Source organism: Alosa sapidissima, chromosome 22, assembly GCF_018492685.1.
Source record: "Alosa sapidissima isolate fAloSap1 chromosome 22, fAloSap1.pri, whole genome shotgun sequence".
Lineage (NCBI taxonomy): Eukaryota > Metazoa > Chordata > Actinopteri > Clupeiformes > Clupeidae > Alosa > Alosa sapidissima.
The window spans coordinates 27015522-27039859 of NC_055978.1; the positions used below are offsets into that span (position 1 = coordinate 27015522).

At 45.0% G+C, this 24338-nt stretch overlaps 1 protein-coding gene across 2 annotated transcripts; it reads left to right on the forward strand.

Moving 5' to 3' along the window:
- The first annotated feature begins 4432 nt into the window (after nt 1–4432).
- On the forward strand, nt 4433–21693 carry socs5a (suppressor of cytokine signaling 5a). 2 transcript variants are annotated; one of them, XM_042078985.1, is made up of 3 exons: nt 4433–4917; nt 15832–17515; nt 21568–21693. In XM_042078985.1, the coding sequence occupies exon 2, from the start codon at nt 15850–15852 to the stop codon at nt 17473–17475; it is 1626 nt and encodes a 541-aa protein (XP_041934919.1). In that variant the 5' UTR covers nt 4433–4917; nt 15832–15849; the 3' UTR covers nt 17476–17515; nt 21568–21693. The 2 variants fall into 2 exon arrangements, with proteins under 2 accessions (XP_041934919.1, XP_041934918.1); XM_042078984.1 differs by lacking the exon at nt 21568–21693 and having other exon boundaries at nt 15832–21047.
- The last annotated feature ends 2645 nt before the right edge of the window (nt 21694–24338 follow it).

Genomic DNA, 24338 nt, shown 5'->3' on the forward strand with positions numbered 1-24338 from the left:
GGTGGCTGAGCTCATAGGGGTTAAGAACCCAACAATCAGCCTTTGTTACACAGCACACACTTATGTCACATGGGCAGATGTCAGAGAGGGCACATGAAAACCCACATGAAAAAGTGGGTTTTGATGGCTCACATGACGGCTGTCCAGTAACTGTTTGCTGTGGTGATTGTAGGATGTGAGAGCTAACAAGACATATCTTTACACAGTAAAAATTGCATTTGGGAAGGTGGTGGAGCTTGTCTAACGCAAGACCAGTTCTCAACCGAGATATTGGTCTGGACCTCATCAGTTATTTTTTTTTTATTTCCAGGGGGCAAAGGTTAAATTAAACGTGAGTTGGTAAACTGCATATGTGTCTTCTAATAGCCTATAATCAACACAGCCACTGGTTGCTTACAAAAGTGCCTAGACGGAGTCACTGTATAAAGCCCACCCCATAAGCCGCTGTTTGAATGGCAGAGGGGCTAGAGCAAATAAAACTGGTAATGGGAGGAGAGGCATGACAAACTTGCTACTGAAAATTATGGATATGCAGAGTTAGGCCAAATAGCTCAATACACACACTCTCAAGAGTCAGGACCTATACAAACATGAACAGTTGACAGGAAAGGTCCACTGGTAGTTGTTGGTCAGTCGGACGGTCAATCAGTAATAGTCAATTGATCACTTCAGAATATGTCCTTTGCATTTAAAATTAACAGATTTGATTCTCAATGACTTTCAATATTCCTTACATAACCTGTTAAATGTTGTTGTTTTTTTGCCTCAGTCATTGCAAGCGCCTCTGATTGATTAATCACCACTATGTGGATACTGTTTTTAGAATTGATTTAGATTAAGTGTTAGTATAATTTGTATTTTTGTAATTTGTATTTTAGTATATTTTTATATATTGTATTTAAGTTTAGTTAGTATAATTTGTATTTTAGTACATTTAGCATATTCTTTATCTTCTACTGTCCTTATTGCTTAGTTGTGTTTTTATATTATATACTTTAATTACTCTTTCTGCTGTTAAAGAATGTGTTTGTGTTGTCTGTATGCTGCTGAGACCTTGAATTTCCCCTGGGGATCAATAAAGTATCTATCTATCTATCTATCTATCTATCTATCTATCTAATCAGCACATGTTCCGCCTTTCATTCCACAATTATTTATGAATCTTGTGGAAATTTCTCCTGTCACCTATTTCAACAACCCTTTGCTACAGAAATTATTGCTGCAGAAAACTGTCATCATCCATCTTGAAGGCCTTCAGCAGTGGAGAGTGTTCTAACATGTAGCATCATTACCTGGTATGGGAACTGTACAGCCTGTGACTGCAGTGACCTACATCCATACCCTGCAGTATACAGTAGTCTCCAGAATTATTGGCACCTCTGCTAAAAATCGGTATAATAAATAATCTGTTGGTGATCTATTGTAATCTATCTCACAATGAAAAAAATTAGGAAAAGCAAAGCAAAGCAAAATTATTCTGAGAAAAAGGAAAATCTCATAAAGAAATAAATATTTTTAACTAAAACACATTGCTCACAATTATTGGCACCCCTGAAAAATCTTATAAACAAAATCTAACAGAAGCATTTCCTATCTAATTTCAATTTATTTAAGTTAATCAGAGTGTCTGTGAACTTTCAGAAGTTCATGACTTTCTTTTTCACTATGGTATGAAAATAAAGTCACACAGAGGCTAAATCCTCTAGTCATTTTTCAACATCAGAAAGACAAGAGAATACACTAAAAAGATTTTTTTAAAAGAAAGAATTCTTAATAAAAAGAAAGTGTGTTGACATTTGTACTATAAGTCAGAGAATGTCTATGCCAACTAGGTACTTTGTTGAAAATGCCTATATTTACTTTTAAAACAATGATTAAAAGGTTCTAATCATCTGAAAATGTGACAAACATGCTTGGACAAAGGCCCATGGTTATCTTGCCCCCACGCACAGTATGGAGGATGGTAAGAAGTTCCATAAGAACCACTGTTGGAGAGTTACAGACAAAGGCATTATCTTGGGGTCACCAAGTCCCAAAAAATCTTCAAAAGTGACCTCACTGCTAATAGATTATTTAGAGGGCATCATTTAATTACCAATGTAAACGGCAGGAGTTACTGAATGGTACAGTGACTTTGTCTGGAAGTGTGGTCTATTGTCAGATTAAATGAAAATTGCACTCTTTGGCTAGAAACACTTGTGTTTGACATACATAGAAGAATGGTTATACTGAAAATAACCCCATGCCTAATGAGAATTATGGTGGAGGGGCTGTGCTATTGTGGGGCTGTTTTTATTCCCAAAGGCCTTGGGAACCTAATTAAGGTGCATGGTTTCACGAACACCAAGAAAAACCTGAACAGTTTCAAAGAAAATCTGTCAATCTCTGCCATGACACTAAAAGTTGGTCATGATTGGATCATTTATCAGGTCAATGAACCAAAACAAATGTCCAGATCAAAACAAATTTGGTTTGCTGAACACAAAATCAAGCTTCGGACATTGCCATCTCAGTCCCTTGATCTAAACTCCATAGAAAAACAGTGGGGTGAGTCAAAGAAGAGAATGCACCTAGACCTAGGAATCTGGACGATCTAGGGAGATTTTGTAAAGACGAACGGTCTTAAATCCCTTGCTTTGTATTCTCGAACTTCATGGGGTGTCATAGGAGAATATTACAAGCTGTTTTATTGGCAAAGGGAGGCTTAAGAAGGTATTAGCAGGGCTGCCAATAATTGTGAGCAAAGTGTTTTTGTTAAAAATATGTATTTCTTTATGAGATTTTCCTTTTTCTCAAAATAAATTTGCTTCCCTTCAAAGTTGGATTTTTCCTATTTTTTTTCATTGTGAGATTACAATAAATCACCACCAGATTATTTTTTATACTGGTTTTTAGTCAACTTTAGCAGAGGTGCCAATAACCATGGACTGTTGAAACCCCTGAGATCATGCAGATGTCTCTGTTCCCACATGGCTAAAACAGAAAGACTGAAGAGTTTCTTTCCTCAAGCCATCTGCATCCTGAACACACATAAAACTCTTTAAACTACATTACATGGACTTGCCATATTGCACTTACACACACTGCACTTTTTTACCCCATTCTCTCTCAGTCTATTTTGTTGGGCAGATGCAGAATGTGGGAAAGCATGGCGCAAGTCCACAGCACAGGAGAAGAGACAGATGGTGACCAGCTTTATTCACAAACATTAAGAGCATTTAACAGCGGTATTTCAAGTGAAGCAATGACAATGGATGAACTGGTGTTGAGAAGAGGAAGACCACCTGGGAATAGGTGGGCTCAATGAAACGCCTATGAAGGTGCCTGCTTGATAACCCCAGTAAACTGCTCTTGAAGGCTGTTCTGTTGTCCATCCCACACTCATACCTTTACTTAATATAGTTTTATATATATATATATATACACTCATACCTTTACTTAATATAGTTTTATATATATATATAACTATATTTTATGCTGGTCTCTAGACTTTATTCTTGCACTGTTGCACTGTTGGACTGACTCTTTGCACCATGACCATGACATTTACTCTCACAGAGCAACTTACCTAACTATGCACAGAGAATAACAGGCTCATTCCCTGCCTCAGTCATTGCAAGCGTCTCATGCTTAATCATCCACTATGTGGTTACTGTTTTAGACTTGATTTAGATTTAGGGTTATTTAGTATAATTTGTATTTTAGTATATTCTTTTTACTGTCCTTATTGCTTACTTATGTTTTTTTTTTTTATATTATACACTTTTAATTACTTTTTCTGCTGTTAGTGAATGTTGTGTGTGATGTCTGTATGCTACTGAGACCTTGAATTTCCCCTTGGGGATCAATAAAGTATCTATCTATCTACCTCTATGTATATGACAAATAAAAAAACACTGAAGCAGGCCACTAGGGACATCTGCTGGTCATTATTTAACCTACAACACCTAAGCACTGACAGAAATGCATGAAGACTGTCCTCCTGTTATGTGCTGCTGTGGTGATAGGCTACATGATATTTTTTTTTTTCTTAGAGTTCTGAGTTCATGAAAATGAGTAGCCTAGTCATCAATGTATATTCTTCGAGTAAATTGAATACAAAAAAGTAAATAGACCTAGGCCTATACAAAACAACCTAGAGCTGTCCATAGCCTACTTAAATGCACATTTCATTTACAATTATAGGCTTATGTTTTAAATAATTGGTCTAGTTTATAGGCCTAGGATACCGAATGTCATTTGATCTTGTCAAAGACCCACTGTGTCAGTGGGACACTCGCCCCTTGAGAAGATAGCCTACATTTAAGAAAGTGTTGGCTAGTGTCAATCCATCTTAATATTTACAAATAAAGTGTTTACAATATTGCATTAGTTATTTTGTAAATATGTAGGCTACACGTGCCATACAGTAGTGTGCACGACTCACATGTCATGTTCTTCAAGCCACTCTTTTAGAGGAATGGTGGGATATCTAAAGGATCTGGGGGATCTGAATCTGAATCTGACGCGTGTGATCCGGCCATGACACCGCCAGAGTCTTTCCCTATCCGGGTTTCCCGTCGAAGGGCTGCTGTGAACACGAGCACGGCCTTCCATTGGAGTCTCTTCATGTCAGTCAAGTTCTGTCTGCCGTTCCTCTCTGCTCCCAGCACTGCTGCACAGGCGACCATATCGGCCGTCAGGGAGAGAACGGGAATCGCAGGCCTGGATTATGAAAAGATTCCAAAAATGTCGAGTTTTTAATCGATGCTTGCTTCAAGACAAATCACTGCGATAATAGCCGCCGATATGAATACGCGTATTTTATTTACTAAAGCTACACATCAGGAGAATTTCCCCTCGACTTTTTGTGATATACATTTTTCGCAAACAAAAGAAAACTGTCCTGAACATAATTGAGGAAAGGAAGGAGGAAAGGTGAGTCATTTTTACCCAAACTTCTGTGTGCATCGATAAGAACTTGGATGAATATCTATGTTGCTTCAAATGCATTTTATAGTTTTTTAGCCAGCCATCTCCGCCGGTAGCCGGCTAAACTAGCTAGCTAGCTTGCTATAGCGAGCTAGCAGGCTAACTCTACTTGGCAGCCACGACAGTGCTTAACGTTACCAGTCTAGCTAAGATCCGAATAGCATTAACTATTCCTCACGTCGTTGAATATTACCAAATATTGTTCATATAACTGAACAGACGCTTTATCTCGACCTTTGTTATTTGTCGGATATCCGCTCTATCACTGTATTATTGTATAATTTGATTAAAATACGTGCTGCTGTGACCGAATGTTTCTGTTAAAGAGACTTGGCTGTACGTTATTTTTCAGGTCCAAGTTAGCTATCTGTCACTAGACATTGGGGAAAGGCCTACAGAAGAATACTCAACAGTAATTTTGAGCTCACATGATGGATGCAAAAGACCGCATCCTCTCAAAACTCGAGAAATAAATTACAGTGGTGTGTTGAAACAACACACCATAGGTTTGGTGTGTTACTTTGCGTGCAGTGAGTTATTACAAGGCTATAAACTATTCTGATTTTACTAGAAATTCTATCAGAGACTAGGCTATTCCAAAAATACTGGTTATTGTGGTTTGAAGACGGCAGTTATACTGTCACCAGTGAAAATCTGTAACAGACATGTCTGGGACATGATCGAATCAAGCCATAAGGGAATATTGTATAGGCCTCACATTATGTTGCCATATTCATTTCAACAATGATCCCGAAGACACGCATGCTAGACTGTCTGAAATGAGAGAGGATTAGCATGTGCTGCCTTTGTAGGGTCCTTGTGAAGTGATAATCTGGCTGCTGTCTTAGAGGAGACGCAGCTACTACTGATGCCCCTGTGTGGACATGTAGGCTGTGGTACTGTGTTTTGCAAGGAACTGGTCAATTTGATTGTCCCTAGTATTTCCTTTCACATTGCACTGGTCATAGCTCTGTGTACTGCTATTTGGGTTGAAGTGCCAAACTAATAACTTGCCTAATGAGATGAATGCAGTAGCTTTAGGGTGTATAAAATTGAAGGTTTGGATCTGGATCCATTCCAAAGGTGTCTTGTGTAGACGAGGCTGGGGTGCATTATACACAGTCCATTTGATGCTAAGGGTTAACTTTCAAGACATCATCAAATGTGGAAAATCTTGGTTGCCAAAATGACCCATTGACTAGCCCAACTGCAATGGGTTTGCTGAACACAAATTTATTATTAAGAGAACCCCCCCCCCCCCCCCCTTGAGATGTGACATCTCGTTTTCGAGGAGAAACATACATTACAAACATACACATACTGACAGACAAAAGACAAAAGCTCTCCCTGACACCAAAACCACCCATATCCTCCCATTCCATTGAACATTGAATATGATCTAGGTTGGGGTAGAGGTATTCTTGTTTTTAGTTTGATGTGTTAGAGTTAAGTGATGAATTACTGGACCTGAGCAGCAGAAGGTTATTTAAATTGGTTTAGTTCTAAGGTCTAAATTCTTTTTATTGTCATTTGGTTCATTGTTTTTGGCCTGTATTTGTAGTTGAGGGAAAAGGGGTTGTTGTGAGTTTGATCACCTAGGCCAGTGGTTCTTAAACTTGGGGTCGGGAATCCCAGGGGGGTCACCAAGAATATGGGAGGGGTGGCGAAATGATTTGCAGTCTGAATTAAAGAAACATTTCTGAAAGAAACATATTTAAAAACTGGGATATTCACTAGACCTAGAAGTAGTCTTTACAATTCAAAGTATTTCCATAATGTTCCTCTGAAAGTGAATGCTCTGTTTACCCAAACTCAAATCTTTACCTGCTCTCTTACAAAGATGCGCTTGAAGATGAGCTGTGTGTGAGTTTACCCCTTAAAGGAGTACCGTCACACCGGTGTGACGGGATTGTTGGGAAATTAACATTCTAAAGAATATCTGGGTTCATTGAATTCAACATAGAATTTTAGAACTTTCAATTGTTGCGGAACTTAGAATGTTCACTATGCACCCTGCTGTTGCCATAGGAGCACCAGTTAGGCTACACATTGGATGAGTAGTTATCCATTGGACAATAATAAATCAGATTGCCAAAGGCTGCCATTGACATTAATGCCTTTGGTGTTGACATAGCCTAGCTCTTTTGATATTTTTTCGGTTGGAGAGGAGGGGGTCGTGAGACTTGGCCAAAGAGTTTTTGGGGGTCGCCAGACAAAAAGTTTAAGAACCACTGACCTAGGCTATGTGTCTGTGTTGTCGAGATGAACCACGGACCTAGGCTGTGTGTCTGTGTTGTTGAGATGAAGCGCTGCTCATTTCATACAAGTAAGGGGACTCCGCTAACTCGGCCATGGCCTCTTTTATCTGCCTGCTAACATTCCCCAGTCTGTCTGCCATGCGAGACTCAGATCTTATCGTCTGCAGCGCAGCAGACTAGCATTCTGTAGTTTAAAGGCTCAGAGCTTCCCAGTACTGCGGCTCTTCAGCACCTCTGTCACCCCTTAGCCTAGAGCCAGCAGATCAATCTGTGATGTGTACAACAATTTGCATTAGATGTCATTCACTACAGTGATTAGCGATTAAAAAAAACTAGTGCTCAGTGCAACCAGTTATGCTAAGAGGATGCTTGACAGTCGTGTCCTCTCAATGGAGTGCAGCCTAGATAAACAGGCAAAATACAATCAAGAAATGGTTGTCAGTCAGATGGTAAACATTAAAAGTACTGTGCTGGAAGAATAAAGTAAATAGAATAATTCAGTGGGGAATTTTTTAGTAAGACTGTAAGGATTGTGTGATTTGGGGCATTTCATGATTTTTTTTTTTAAAGCAGCGTTGTTTTCCACTTCGAACCTTTCGTATAAGTTTATGCAGATGTTGGAATTGTTTTATATTTTATGCTTTCACAATCATCTTAACTTATCCTAGGAACAAGTCACCTTTTCCGGATTCAGAATGGACAACCCAGGTGTTATGGAATCCCAGTTAGGCTTCCTCTCCTGCTTGTGTGTGTTTTGTGTGTGTGAGGTGTACAAGGAACAGGCTGTTTTATCAGTAGGCCTATGTCTGCCCCATACTGTTATCTTACTGAGTTGTTCTGCTGCTCAAACTCTCTTGGCAGGCACTCACAGTCTTCAGCTAGTAATTGTCTGTTTAAAAAGGGGGCCTCCGTTCCCAAGTCCCATCTGTAGTACAAGTTTGAGTCACTATAAGCCACCCACTGTCAAGTGGCAGTCACCAACTCTACCCGTTCGAAGTGACCAGCTTTAGTTGCTTTTAGAGGTGGATCTGTGCTCCGTGCTCACACACTTGTGGGTTTCCAGCTCATTTTGTGTGCAATCCTTGGCACAGCTTCAGCTGCCCTGAAACTTTTCATCATGGGTTATTTAAACAGCCGTCAGTTTGAAGTGGTCCACCCTTCCTGCAGCAGTAGGTAATGGGGTCTTATCCCCCAAAGCTGTGTCCAACCCTCCATTTATGCCTTGGAATCTTATGCTGCAGAAATTGGGATAGGTCTGTGTGACTGAAATATGGCAGAGCAGTGGCCCTTAATTTGTCGGTTGTCATTTTCTAATGCTGCTCGCCAAATGACCTGGGCTAAGCTCCCAGACTGAGATTCAGGCAAGATAGCTATAGTGTGTGTGTGTGTGTGTTTGTGGTGTGCATGTGTGTGTGCATGCAAGTGAGCCCACACAAGACTAGGCCTATGTATGCCAACACACAGAAGAAGGTACAGAGTTAGACATATTGTAAATACCTTACATGTTGTCATTGCTTGCGTGCTTGTGTGTCTGTGCAGCACAGTCTGTTAGAGATATGTGTTGTAGAGTTTGGCGTGTATGTGTGTGTGTCAGACATCAGGAGGTATAGTGTAGAGCTAGACTGGTGCGTGCTCAGACGGTGGGCTACCGCAGAGTGTGGTGTATTATTTGGCTTGTGTCTGTATGTATGCGGGGTCATGTTCAGACCGTAGGAGTGTGTGGCGTTCGGTTTATGCGAGTGTCTGTCGATCTGCCATGGCTGTCTCAGTGTGTGCATTTTCTGACTAAGGGAGGTGGGTGGTGTAGAAATTGCCTTGTCTTTGTGTGTGTGTTTGCACGTGTGCTCTGACTACATGAGGTGTGTGTGTTTGGGGGGGGTAGAGTTTGGCAGCAGTATCAGATGCAAGGGGGGGGGGGGGGGCTCCTGGGGTGGAGTTTGCTCTACCAGGAAGCAGTAGCTCTGGCCTGAACTTCTGGGTGTTCTTGGTAGCCGTAACCCAAGCTGGGCAGAGAATAGCCACGTATCTCACCAGAATAGCCCCGCTGCACACTGACCAGGAGGTGAGCCTGCCGTGCCTGCCACCTCCAGCTGACAAGACCTGGAGCATTTTAAGACAGGGGCAAGAGGAAGGATAATGGAGAGGTTTTTAATGTTGGAGCAGGAGAGAGGTATTTGGTGTTAGAGGTGCTACGAGTGTAAGGTCAGGTTATTGTGTATGCCAAAGGTGGTTCATGGAAAAGGACAATGATGTTTGCATGCAGGTTCATTCATTTATGTGTTTGTTTCACTTTGCTTTGAGGAGTACCCCCTCACTTCAACCGCTTCTTGGTTTGTAAAATGCCTATGAAAGCTCTAGTTAAGATATGTGAATAAGGGAAATGACATGCATGGATTATGCAAGCGTATTAGTCTACATGAGTCAGCTAAGCAAAATCCACTTGCATGTAAGCAGTGTTTCCCATACATTGACTTATTTGTGGCGGCCCACCACAATGTCAACATTGACCAATGACCACCACACAATGATTTTCCTGGTTGTACAAAATTGTGCTTAAACCACAAAAAGAATTCAATTATGTGGGAAACGCTGATAAGCATGAGAAGTTCTCACCAGGAGAGTTTTAGGTGAGCAAAGACAGGTGGTGATTCCATGGACACAGCCTTCACTCCACCTGGAAGAAATGGGCTTTTTTTCACCCTCTTCCTTAACTCGTGCTCTCACTAACCCAACGAGCACCCTAAACAGCAAAGTCGTCTGGCCTCAGTCTCAAAATGGCGATTTGTGTTCAGTTTGTGAAGTGCTCAATGTGGTTGTTTTCCTGCTACATTGATGTCTTTACTTGGAGCTACACGGGGCCAAGGGAGCCAACTGAAATTGTGCCCCATGATCTCTGGAAGCTGGACGAACATCATAGATGTCAAACTGGGTAGCTGGCGGCAAGGATCTCAGTGCCTTGATTGAAGTTGACTTGTGTCTGTTGATAGGTTTTGGAATGTCGAGATGAAGGGTCAAGAGGTGGAATAGTGAGATGCGACCTGTTTTGTCTGGGGGCTGGAGCCAGAGTTGTAGTGTAAGGTTTATTTTCGTCACACCTGGGTATATCACATCCATTACCATGTTTGCTAACTTCAGATTGTGCCAGATTAGTGTTTTAAATCAGTATAGATATATCTCGCTTAATGCACACGTTTGCATGGTGTATAGCAAATCCCGACACCTCTATTGTTAGCGTCTCTTCATTTGCAGTGCTCTGGATGTCTGATAGTCTCTTTCTGTGCAAATGTGTAACTTTACAGTGGACCTGATATAGGCCTATTATGAAACACCAAGCATCAAGATTGAAACTTGCCACTGGATTCATGTCCAGTCATGGAAAAGGAATAGGCCCAAGAAGGCCCAAATTGCACTGGTTGAATGAAATGTACTGTGTTAGATTTGTTCATTGTTAGTTAGAAGTGGGACTTGGTCAGCTGTACGTGGTCTGTTTTCGGTGTTGAATGTGGGTTGTATGAATTGGTGGAAGACGGAGTATGTGTGAGGTGTTACTTGTTGAAGGAGGAGGTGTTCTGTTCTCTGGTGGTGGTGCGTGTGGGTTGAGCAGGTTCAGTCTAGAAATGCTGCAGGGAGGTGCAGGGAGTTCACAGGCGAGCCGTGCTTCCTGGCCTCCCTGGTCTCATTCCCGCCATAGCAGCGCTGGCAGACCTGATCACTAATTTACGCCCCAGCTTTGTGCCCTCTGGGGCGGCAGACCCCCACCACCCCCCCCTGTCCCAACACCACACCACACCACAGGCGCAGAAACTCGCAGTTTCATGTCGGGTTTCACCCATGACCCAGAGGTCAGAGCTGGTTTGTGCCCTAAAGCCATAGGGTGTGTGCCGGGGTCAACGGCACTGAACTCTGTTCTGCTGTGTAACACATTCGCTGCTGCTGTGTAATACCTCCTGACTCGGCTTACTTGGGATACCTTCCCTTCTGTCCAAACATCTGACCTGCTTTTACCACAACCTTCTCCTTTTGTCCTCACAGGCTTCATTGCACGTCATTGTTTGTTTATTTGAATTGTTGTTGGGTTTTATTGTGGGGCAATTCCACAGAAAATGGACTTTTTGTCACATCCATAACGCCAGTGAAATGCCTTGGCATTTGTATGATGTGAATGATAAAATGCACAAAAAATGAATGTTTTCTCATGTACATTCTTCAGCCAAAAGTAGAAAATGCTCAAATTTCATGTAATCATTCACATCATACCATACGATCACATTTTATTGGCGTTATGGATGTTACAAAAAATGTAATTTTCCATGGAATTGCCCTGTATGTCATTAGTGCTTGTGTTGCACTTGGCCACATTTGTAGGTTGCTTACGATAACTCTTTCCTCCAATTGAAAGAATGTAAATGCACTTCCTGAGAGACCTTGAACACTTTTTGCAGCAGTCATCTAGCTTGTCTGATATGGATACTTTATTAGGTACACCTGTTGCTAACTGCTAATTAACTAATATCTAATATCATGGCAGCATGTAGTCAAGGTCAAAATTATCTACTGAAGTTCAACCCGAGAATGAGAATGGGGAAGAAAGGTGATTTAAGTGACTGAACATGACAGGGTTGTTGGTGCAAGATGGGCTGGTCTGAGCATTTCTGAAACTGCTGATCTACTGAGATTTTTTACACACAACCATCTCTAGGGTTTACAGAGAATGGTCCGAAAAAGAGAAAAGAGAAAGAGAAAGCTTGAATCCTCTCAAACTGGTTTCTTGAACATGACAATGAGTTCACTGTTTTCAAATGGCCTCCATGCTCACCAGATCTCAATCCCATAGACTACCTTTGGGATGTGTGGTTGAGAATTTGTTGGAGATTTGCATCATGGATGTGCAGCCGACAGATCTGCTACAACTGCGTGACGCTATCATGTCAATATGGACCAATATCTCTGAGAAATATTTCCAACACCTTGTTGAATCAGTGCCATAAAGAATTGAAGCAGTTGTGAAGGCAAAAAGGGGTCCAACCCATTGTTATCAAGGTTTACCTAATAAAGTGGCTGGTGAGTGTATAAAGGCTATATGTAGCAACATGTAAAATGGTGGGCAAGTCTGCAAGCATGCTGAAACAGAGCAGCTTCCAGAGCAGGCTCAATGGCCTTGTTGAAATGTTCCTGTCAGAGCACACTGTATCATCTGCTGGAGCCAGCGGGGGTTAACCCCATGACACTTTCTTCGCTGACTCCTCTCCTGGCTGCACTGACCGCCCAGCGAAGCACCTCAGAGAGAGGTCAGAGGAGAGCGGGGAGGTGAAAGGATTAGCTGACACCGGAGTAATTAGCCCTGAGGGAGTTAGCCTGGCTGACCGGCCGACAGGCAGCAGGACACAAATTTAGCGGCCGACGACGTGCAAAGCGCTCTGCAGCCGACCCGGCAGTGGCATGTCCAGGAACTCAGCCCTCCCTCCCCTCGGCCACCTCCTCATTATGATGATGCGCGGTGATTACTGGGGAGACTACTAACTTGAGACTGTACCGTGCCACAGGGTAAGGCAGGAAGGAAATGGGGGAGAGAGACGAAGAGAGAGAGAGACGAAGAGAGAGAGAGACGAAGAGAGAGAGAGACGAAGAGAGAGAGACGTGAAAAGAGTGAGAGGCAGACAGGCAGGCCCAGACTGGCACAGTAATCCAGCCCTCAGCAGAGGCAGTGCGACTGGAGAGGATCCATGCATTCATTTTTAGCTTTGGCCTTGGGTCCCCGCGAGTCTGCCTGGCAACACGTTTAATCACTCTGTCAACGTCACACACGCACGGTGCGCACTTACGCACTTGCACACTTACTTTTTACAATCCCACGTTCACACGCTTGCACTTTAAAACCTTAAGTCACACCACCACCTGTGAAGAATGCTTATCCTCATAAAAAGCATTCCTACTTCCAAGCTCACACTCACTGTAAAAGGCAGCAAATACTTTCTCTGCAGATACCTATGCATTGTCTGAAACATATTTTATATAATATGGTGTATTTTGCCTGACAGGATTCCTCATGGGTACTTTTAGTTTGGTCTGTGAATAAAAGTAGTTTCAATGTTAGCTTGAAGTATGAAAGGCTAAAGTCTGTTGACCAAATACTTATCCTGGATTTATGCCATTTTATTTAACATCTCGCTTTTTCTTTGAAAATCTTTTGACAAACTGTAGAAAAGTTTGCAAAAGAGTAATTGAAGCCCGCTACTTATCATGCACGCTTGCTGGCAGAGGCTATGTAAATAGGACAAGACTCACCTTCAAGACTTTTTTCCGCCATGTGGCCCTGGCAAAGCTTGCAGTCATGGCGACTAGAAACTTGGTCAAGGTTTGTTTTTCACACAAGACTTACCTGATTTCCCACGAGGAAGCCGATTCCCTAAAATTCAACCCACCCGACCAGTGGTACCAGCTGGGTCATTCCACATCAATTCAACCAGGGCCCATGCACTTAGATCTCAAAAAATTCTGAAAAAATTACCAAGTGTACCTATGTTACCCAGAGACACACTGTAAAATAACTTTTATGTAAGATCAATACTTTCCAAGATACAGACAGTTTTACGGGAGGAGGGGGGTGTCGATTTTGTTAGGCCTCTTTTTTTGGTCAAAGTTCACAAGCCCATAGCTCAAGAACTAAACCATGTAGGAGGCATGCAGTGATTCGATTGGATACTGGGGTCTGTTTGTCGATATGAAATGATAGATTCATATTGACACAATCGATGGATTGTTGTTACACCACTAATGAGTACATCTTTCACTTTCTGTAGAAATTATTATTAATATTACTAGCCTATTACTAATAATGATTAGTGAAATGCTAATCCAGTTGTGTGCTGCATTTCCCAATAGCAGTGTCAGCATTTTGCAGAGACATGAAAAATATAGTTATTTATTAGGTGTGTTTGCCGAACCATTTCGTAAGATTAGTCAAAATGTTAATAATCAAATCAGATTGTCCATCTATAATGTTTATTTTACAGAATGTCAATGTAACTAGAGATGCACCGATATGGAATTTTGGGGCTGATAACTATAACCATTATTTATTGGTTTATTGTGGCCGATACTAATACGATAACTGATAATATTGCTATAAAAATTTGAGACGGCATTTAATAAGCGTCATTTAATTGTAGTAATTTTACCTACCACCAATGATGGACAGAACTCATAATAGTGACGTCAGTGAATTACGAGTGAGTTACACACAGCATACCACTACCACTAGGTTTTCACCAAACTGAAAAAAGCATGCTAGTCACAGAAACTACGGATACCTATCATATGGACTGAGCACTCACACTTCCTCATCTCAGGAGAGTAACATGTCCTTTGACTTGGTTTATGTTTAGCAAAAAGACTTTGGATGCATTGGACCCAATGACCAATAATTAGTACTAATTTGGGTGAATCATTTTTTAAATGACTGATTCACAGCATGTATCCTGTTTGAGTAGCCTTTGTTCTATGCAGGAAGAACTATACATTAGCCTAGTACCAGCTAATGTTTTTTGTTAATAACTGAACGATGTAAACCAGTGAGCTGCGTTTCGCTCTCACAGTGACTGACATCTGGCAGGACATGAAGGTCATTGTGGATATGTTTTTCTTCCTTGCGAGAGGTGCCGTAAATGGCCGTGGGTTTTGACGCTTTTTCCATAATGAGCGTCATATCTCTTCTCCATTTCCTGTTATTGGCAGGATTCTCATCAAAGAGACCAGTCACCACTGCTGAATGTGTAGTCACCTACAGCTTTAAAAAGGTAAACTATTGCCCAGATTGGTTTGTAGCCTCGGCCAATATCAGCTCATAAAGTTTTTCCAAACTCATAAATGAGACCTTGACTAGAAGTTGAGAGTTTTAAACCAATACCAAAAGTTGACACGGTTCATCAGTCACAGTTTCACTGCATATCAATCCACATCCATTTCATATGTATTCCAAGTCATATCTTAATAGTGTCTGGCAGAATAATGTACATAGTTAATGTGTGATGAGCCCCCATCACCCCCACCCCCCCATGAGCTGCCCCTCGCTCTGGAACACTTCCATCCAGGATGCCTTTAGTGCAAGCCATTTAAAAGTCCAGAGGGATTCAGTGACTTGCTGGAAAGGGCCTTTTGAGGCTGATGGTGGTACACTCTGGCACATCATGTTCATCTTTTCCTTTCGCAACTCGCTTCATTTCCTGATTCATTAGTGGCTCTCAGTATTATGGGCTTCGTTATCACCATGCATAGATCACAAGTGAGTACATGCATCTAGTAAATATAATATGAAGATCAAATATTAATTGAAAAAGCACATGATCACCTCCCCCATCTTTGCGCACACAGCCCCTCATAATGTGACCTTGGCAGCACTCACTTTGAAATCCTGTGTACTTAAACACACTGTACTTGCTTGGCCTGTGACATATAGTCTGGTGGTCTGGCACTCTCGTTGCAGCTCATGCTACATTAGCTCTCTGTATAGTATAGCCCCTGGGTATGATCAGGGAAGTCAGTACACGTGGAAAATTCCCGATTGAGAATCTCACCTTGTTTCCCTCTCCTGTCCCGCCCATAGGTGCAGGCGGCCCAGCCCATGGAGAGGGTGGGTAAGGTGTGGAGCAACCTAAAGAGGGGATGCCAGTCTCTGCTCCACCCAGATGGAGGTGCTCGTGACCAGGCTCTGCCACAGGAGGCCAGCCCCCCCAGGCCACCTGCCTCCAGCCTGTCCCTGGTGGCTGGGAGGGCCAGCAACAACAACACTAGCAGTGTCGGTGGCTCGTCGGGAAGTGCGAGCATGCGGCGGCCTGGGCAGAACTGCGTGGTGGACATGGCCCAGGTGCTGGAGATCACACTGGAGCAGGATGTGGACAGCCGGCCGGGCCAGCTGGGCACCCGGCGGGACTCGTACTCGCGCCACGCGCCCTGGAGCGGCAAGAAGCGCCACTCGTGCTCCACGCGGGCGCAGGGCTCGCTGGAGGGTCGCGAGCGGGGAGGCAGGGGCCGCTGCCGCCACCGGGGCCAGGAGCTGGAGTCCGGTGTCGGGGGGACGCGGTCACTGCGGCAGCAGCTGCAGGACACAGTGGGGCTGTGCTTGCCGCTGCGCTGCTCAGCCTCGCGCGCGCCGCCCAAGCGCAAGATCCACCTGACCGAGCTCATGCTGGAGACCTGCCCCTTCCCCCCCGGCTCGGACTTGGCGCGCAAGTGGCACCTCATCAAGCAGCACACGGCTCCCGTGGCCGCCGGCTCGGGTTCATCCTCGTCTTCGTCGTCCGCCCCGGCCGCTCTACCGCCCTCTGCGTCTGGCCAGCAGGACTGGCCGCGAGGAGGAGGAGGAGGAGGGGCGGCAGCGTCGGCCGAGGACGAGGAGGAGCGCTTGCGTGAGCGGAGGCGGCTTAGCATCGAGGAGGGCGTGGACCCACCGCCCGACGCCCAGATCCACACGGTGGAGGCCCTGGCCCCACTGGCCTGCCTGCACAAGCTGGGACCCAAGCTGGCCCCAGGGCTGACCGAGGGCCTGGGCGAGGCCAGTGGCGGGGCGCGCGGGGGACGAGGAGGAAGCGCCCCAGACTGCGACTCGGAGGAGGAGGACGGCACTACGCTGTGCCTGCAGACCCGGCGCGCTCGTCAGCGCCACGCCCACCCGCCACCTTCGTCAGCCGCCGCCGCCGAGGGCCCCTGGAAGGTCCACACGCAGATCGACTACATCCACTGCCTGGTGCCCGACCTGCAGCAGATCACGGCGCTGCCCTGCTACTGGGGCGTGATGGACCGCTACCAGGCTGAGGCACTGCTGGACGGCCGGCCCGAGGGTAGCTTCCTGCTGCGCGACTCGGCCCAGGAGGACTACCTGTTCTCGGTCAGCTTCCGCCGCTACGGCCGCTCGCTGCACGCGCGCATTGAGCAGTGGAACCACAACTTCAGCTTCGACGCGCATGACCCGTGCGTCTTCCACGCCGCCACCGTCACCGCGCTGCTCGAGCACTACAAGGACCCGTCGGCGTGCATGTTCTTCGAGCCGCTGCTCACGGCGCCCATGCCGCGCTCCTTCCCCTTCTCGCTGCAGGGCCTGGCGCGCTCCGCCATCTGCGGCCGCGTCTCCTACGACGGCATCGCCGCGCTGCTGATGCTGCCGCCGCCGCTGCAGGACTACCTCAGGGAGTACCACTACAAGCAGCGCGTGCGCGTCCGCTGGCTGGAGAGGGAGCTCAAGGCCAAGTGAGGAGACGCCCGCCCGCCCGCCGGCGGCAGCTGACCGCAGGGTGTGTGTTTCGAGTCCGGGCAGCCACTCGGTGCTCTGGAGAGGCCTGTGAGGCTGAGGGGGATAGGAGAGAGGGAGGGAGGGGGTGTCATATGGGCCTGTAACTAAAACAAGTCGTATAAGCTTTTATCATGTTTTTTTTAGTTACTACTCTAATATCGAAATACATATTACTGGTGCTCTACTCTCTGCTAGCCCAAGAGCCACTGTGTCACGTTCACGTACTTTCATATCTTCACATCCTACAGGAGAGGGGCAGCATCTGTGTCACAGCTTTTTACTCTTGTTTGTTTGTTGTTGTTTTTTTCTTTGTCTGTAAGCCTAGCTTGTTCTTTCTAATTCTCTTCTTTTTTTTTTTTTTTCTTTCATTTGTCCTCAAACTATGTTGTACAGGATTATGTGGCCTGCCCTTGCCTGTGTATACATGAGTTTCAGGAAGGGGAAGGTTGGAGAGAATGGGGGACATTTTAACTGTGACTTTTCTGTGGGGAAGGGAAGGGAAGGTCCTGACCCCCTCCTTTCCCTGGTGCTCCATCTGTGTGTCCAAGGGAGACACTACCCCCTTCGCTCAGCTGAGAAAAGGGGGGGGGGGGGGTTTGAGACAGTTCATAGCGCCCCCTATGTGCAGAAAGCGATCTGCTCCAGTTAGCGTCCTTTCACTTCCAGGAAGTGATCATGATTAGGAGGACGAGGAGAATGATTATAATGGTGACGAATACATGGTGTTTGTGTTGTGATTTTTTTAAAAAGAAGAAAAACAAAAAATGACAATGGTCGCTCACATTTGTCTGTCACTATCAAAAAATCTATATATGTTTTGTAATCATTTAATTCCTACCACTAATTGCACAATGCGGGGAGAGACGTGAGTCTGATTCAGTGTCATGTGTGTTGTAATACTGAGGAAGTGTATGGGGGTGGTGGGTTGTGAGCACTGAGGGAGGGCACTTTATTTCAGCTGTGCTTATGTTTGTGGGAGCAGCAACGGCCAAATGTCAGTTCTGCTACACTGGGACCATTGCTGTGAGGCGCGCACACACACACACACACACACACACACACACACACACACACACATACACACACACACGCTCATTCACACAGTCAGTGTCACACTCTTTTACACACACACATGACCTTGCACTACAGAGTGCTGTCACCCATTGCCTGACCATGTGAGTGGTGATCGTAAGGGACCTGGCCTCACCGGACCCTGTAACAAAGTGGTCTTTGCACATGAGTGATGGCCAACAGGCCGCCAGAGCCCCAGAGACTGATCCATTCAAGAGGTCTGGCGGTCTTGAAGACCAGGACTGAGCAAAGACAAATACACACACACACACATATATTACACTACACCACACTACACTACACTACACTACACTACACTATACACACACTACACTACACTATACACACGACACTACCTTACACTATACACACACTACACTACACTACCCTACACTACACAGGCTTCAGACTGAAAGGATGCAGTTACAGACAGACAGAGATTTGATGGGGGACACTTGAAACCTTTGGAACCCCCCTTTACCCCCTTTACACCATACACAAACCCAATAAATCACCCTGACACACTCACACACACACACACACACACACACATTCTCCTCTGAAGCCCATGTGCCTTCACTGACAGCAGCTTTTCAGTCCACACCAGTGGATCATTAGAGCCTGCTGGAAAGTTCTCATCACTGTTGGAGTTGTTCTCAAGACATGGAACAAAATAAGAAAAGGAAAAAAAAGAGCTGGTGCAAATCCCATCACTTGGTGACATGGTGTTAGCATAGCATTCACTCAACTGGTGTGTGTGTGTGTGTTGAAAGGCCAAGGGTTCAGTCAGACTCTAATCATAAGCTAAATTCACACTTGATCATTACCTTCTCCCATTTCACTTGTCAACCAATCCACACTTCCCCCCTCTAACCTTCATTTACCGCTCTGGTATGTGGATGATGACAGCTGACCCTAACTGCTCTTCCCCCAAAGTTTCAGAAATCCTGTTGAATTTAGTGTTCCTTTCTCTTTTGCACAAGTATGGCGAGAGCAGTGTAGGGGTCTGATCTCCCTCAGGGTTCAGCTGCAACAGTGGAGGGTGTGGGTGTGTGGGGGGGGGGTGTGTGGGTGTGTGGGGGGGGTGGGTGGGTGTGTGTGTGCGCTCCGGCCCCCCGGCCCCCCGGCCCCCCTGGAGTGCGTTCGTCCCCACGTCTCTCCACACCACTGTGCACCAGGCCGTGCACTGACTCGTGTGTCCAGGGAAAGAAGCAGGCATATGGGTGGATGGGCTCTCCCTGTGCCACCTACATACTTATGACTAATCATAGGAAATACATAAATACATATATCTATATAATTACTGTATAGATGGACAAAAAAAGTAGAAATATTTTGATTATTTAGGAATTGTACCATTTTTAAAAAAAAATTGCAATAATATTGGCTGCCGTTACTGACCCTCCTGTGCTGCAAGGTTCTGAGGTGGAGAGCAAATCTGACTTAAGGAAGCAACATGATGGTTTTCTCACAAGACCATGTTAAAGTGACCAAAGGTGTTGGATATCAGCAGGCCTCGTTTAACTCGTTTTTTTGATCTGAAGCAGACGTGGGACAGCTTCGGCCACCTCATCACGCTGAGCATGCCTAGCGCAGTCTAGCCAGTCACAGGGCTCTGGTAGGGTATGCTCTGGTCATAGGGGCCGAGCATGCCTAGCGCAGTCTAGCGTCACAGGGCTCTGGTAGGGTATGCTCTGGTCATAGGGGCCGAGCGGGCAGCTGGAGGCCGCCGCTGCTGCTGTCGTCCCGCTCTCGACTGGACGTCACCCCCCTTCAGCTCATTTGAAAGCGCAATCACAGGTCACAGAGCTGGTGAGAACAGAACTACCTGCATGGGGGGGCTGTGCAGAAAGTCTGTAGTGAGACCTTTTGGTGGCCACATGAATCAGAAGTGCCTTTCCCTTTCGGCTGAGTGCTGACTACTCCACGCTCAATCAGACAATATCACTGTTTTCCTGCTCCTGTTCAAGTTTGCTCCGGCAAACCAAACAAAGGGATCTTGCCCCGTGTGAAACATGTCCTTTGATAGGTGTGTGTGTGAATGTCTGGCTTCACACACGTGTGTTGTATGAATTGCAAGCATGAGATGACGAGAGCAGGTGTGTCTCCCATGGATGGCAGATGTGTGTTGATGGGTGAGCTCTGTGTGAGAAGAGTCCTCTCCCAGACCTTTGGTGTCCTACACTGAGGGGGCATTGGCAGGGACACACAGCCCTGACCTGTGTGCATGCAGGTGGATGATGGCTATGAGGGCAGTGCTAATGAGGCCTTGGTTTCACGTTTCCAGAATGCACTTTCCATCTGGACAGAACCAGCAGGGATCCTCAACAAAATAAATGATCTTGTGCGAACATCACATTCATAGGAGTAGGAATCCCAATTGAAAACAAAGACTGGGGCAACAGTCCCCACAAATGGTGTCTGCCCTGTATTTTGTTACACAGGGGACCCAGGTATGTTCCACAAAACAGATGAATAAATGCAATGTATGGACAGAAACGTGTTTTGAGAGAATGCCTCAAGAATTTCTGTGTCTTTTTGTGGAGAGAAATGATGTGTTAAGTCGGATCACAGATGTCACCATGGTCACATGTGGACACAAAGCGTTTTGTCACTTTAATGCTGCAAGTGCACATTTATCCAAAGGGGGTGTGGAGGACGAGGCTGGCAGGACACTTGACAACAATTGGACATGTGCCCTCATTTCATTGGAGCCCACCCCCTTCAAAGCCCACCTTTAAGAAAAAGAGTGGGTGCTATCTTTCTCTGAACTCACATGGATATCACCAACTTCTCACATTGTACTTTGTTTTTACTCTCTTTTTTGGACAATGGACATTGGTTTGTACAATGCAATCACTCTTTTGTTTTCCTCTGTAACGTTTCTGCCTGTTCCTGACCCTCTGTCTCGTGTACAGCTAAGATTTCCTCTCTCTTTTCTGCACTCTCTCATTCAGCTGTTTTTTTTTCTTTTTTTTTCAGTTCCGTTATTGTTTGACTCTGGGTTGCAGTACGCTGAAGACGGGCAGAGGATGCTCCTTGCTTATGTGTAGCTGTCCCTCTTGGTGCTATTGGCTTATGCTTCATTGTCTTAATATTAAAAATGAAAAAAAAAAAAAATGGTAATTGTACTCCTGTGTGTTGTATGATTATAAGCCCTGCTAAAGTAGTTCAGTGATCCAGCCCTCGATTCTCTACTTACCTCATTAACGGATGCCAGCCCTGTAGAGGAACGCAACCATCTTCAGGAACATTGAGTGTGTAATCTCTGGCTCCAAGGACATGGGCCTCGTGAGTCACCACGTGACATGTCATGGCTACGTGGTGTATGGAGCTGAGTGTTCCCCAGGTATCTTTTCTGCCTTGTCCTTCTGCCAGTCTCCTGAAAGGATGGCCCAGCTGGACCCTGTTCAGGGAACATCTCTCTCTCTTCACCCCTATCACCATATCTCTGGACTTGTTACTTTGAAGTAGAGGTTATAAATAGCGAGTGGGATATGGGTTTCAAGTTATCGCCTGGATGGGCTCCGGATATTTGAGGTAGACAGAAGATCGAGAACAGGAGGGTGGAGGAAAAGGTATGAAAAAAGACAAAAGGGGTTTGGGCAAGAGGAGGTGAACTAGAGTCTGGAGAACTAGAATCTCTGTGGTGGGATGTCTTAGTTGAGAGCTAGCATAGGGCAGCAAGGATACTTCTCATTTACAAGTCACAGGCTAATGAAATCAGCTTTCACTACAGGAGTTTTATAACAATAGAAGAAAACCCCCTGAACAAAATAGAACAAAACTAGCTATGGTGTGTCAACCAGAATTGTGTTAATGCCAATAGCCATGGCTAATCACTTCTAGCTCTTGTTATCCCACTCAGAAATCCTCTGACAGGGCCAGGCAACGCTTGCCTCAGTATCTGGAGTGCCAGAGGGTGTGACTGTACCCCAGTATTCAGCCAATCAAACAGGTCTTAGCCTACAGCTCTTAGGCAAGTGAAGCATTAAGAGCAACATGACGGGGTTAATACCATCATACAGGAGTTTGGAGGTTTTTGAGCAGTCAACATATGCAGAGACCTAAAGTGTTTGGATTGGTGAGAGGGACATAAAGGTATCTATCAGGGGTTATTAAAGGGAGTGTTTGGATTGGTGAGAGGGACATAAAGGTATCTATCAGGGGTTATTAAAGGGAGTGTTTGGATTGGTGAGAGGGACATAAAGGTATCTATCAGGGGTTATTAAAGGGAGTGTTTGGATTGGTGAGAGGGACATAACTGTATCTATCAGGGGTTATTAAAGGGAAGTGCAGAGTGGCTGGTTTCAGCAGGGACACAGCGTGGGGTTACGAGCAGAGTTTCCTTGAAGACGCTGCGGGGAACTAAATATATCCAGGCATCCAGGAGCATGGAAATAACGCCAGCAGTTTGAAATAGCAATAGCTTTCTCTGTCTGTCTGTCTGTCTCTCACCCTCTCTGTGTCCCCTTTCTCTCTGCCCAAGCCAGCCGTGCCCTCTAGTTCACCCTGGCCTTGGCTTGCCCCTTCTTATACTCTCCAGCTTCAAAGCACCCTCTCCTTTTATTGCTTATTCACCTGTAGAGACTGTAGCGTCTCCAACTTCTTCTCACAATAATATTTTATTTTCTGACTTATCTTCACCCTGAAACAGAGAAGAAGTCATGGGTAATGAGATGAGTCCATGTGAGTGCACGCATTTGCAACGGGCATTTGGTTATCAGATCATATTCAGGAGAGCCTGTTACATTTCCTGCTGGAGAAGGCTCTAATTGTGGGGGGGGGGGGGGACATTTCTAATCACTTTTGGTTGCCATGGTTACCGACTTGCTACTGCCACCTAGTGGCATCAGAGAGGCTATTGACAGCCAATCAGGTGAGGTGCTCGCTTACATCCACCCTACATGACAAGTTCATTCCTGTAGCAGTTACTGATTTTCTGTGGAATTGACAAATGAATGAGCCTTTGTCCTGATGAACCCAGTAGTAAGGTCTCTTGGATCATGCTGTGTGTGTATGTGTGTGTGTCAGACACTCAGCACCTCAGCCAACCAGCTCAGTCAGACACCAAACCTTGTTAGTCACAGAGCAGTCATTTTGAATATGTGGCTAATTACTAATGAGACATTTGTGTGTGTGCGTGTGTTTGTGTTATTTTAACATTACTCCAATTAAAGCATTTCAGTTTAAACAGTGATCGGTGCCATGGCTACTACAGACAAACAAACAAACAAACAAGTTAGTCCAGACTCTTCATTACTTGGACTCTCACCACTTCACCCCTCGTTAAGGAAGGGCCTTCCAAGAACTGAAATTTATCAACACATATATATATGAGCTCACACACACTCACACTCACAGAGCGAGAGAGGCACACACAGTACACACTTTATCGTTGCTTTATGAGTGCTGACAGGTCCCAGTTTGAGATGGTGGAGGTCTGGTACAGGCATGTAAGGCTGCAACAGCTGCTGGAGACTCTGAGTGAAGACTGCTTGTCTCTCTAAACCGACTGCCAAACATTCCCACACACACCTCTGAGCATTAACCAGCCTTGAATAGCAAACCTGGTTAGGGGGTTACAAGCTAATAAGCTAATAAGCTATGGTACAATTAGGTTTTTTGTTTGTTTGTTTGTTTGTTTTGGTTAGGGTTACTTTGTTTTTGTTAAATGAGATGACAACATGCTTATATAGCTCACCAGTAATTGATAGGATGGTTTCTACTCAAGAAAGAGCTCATAATTGTGT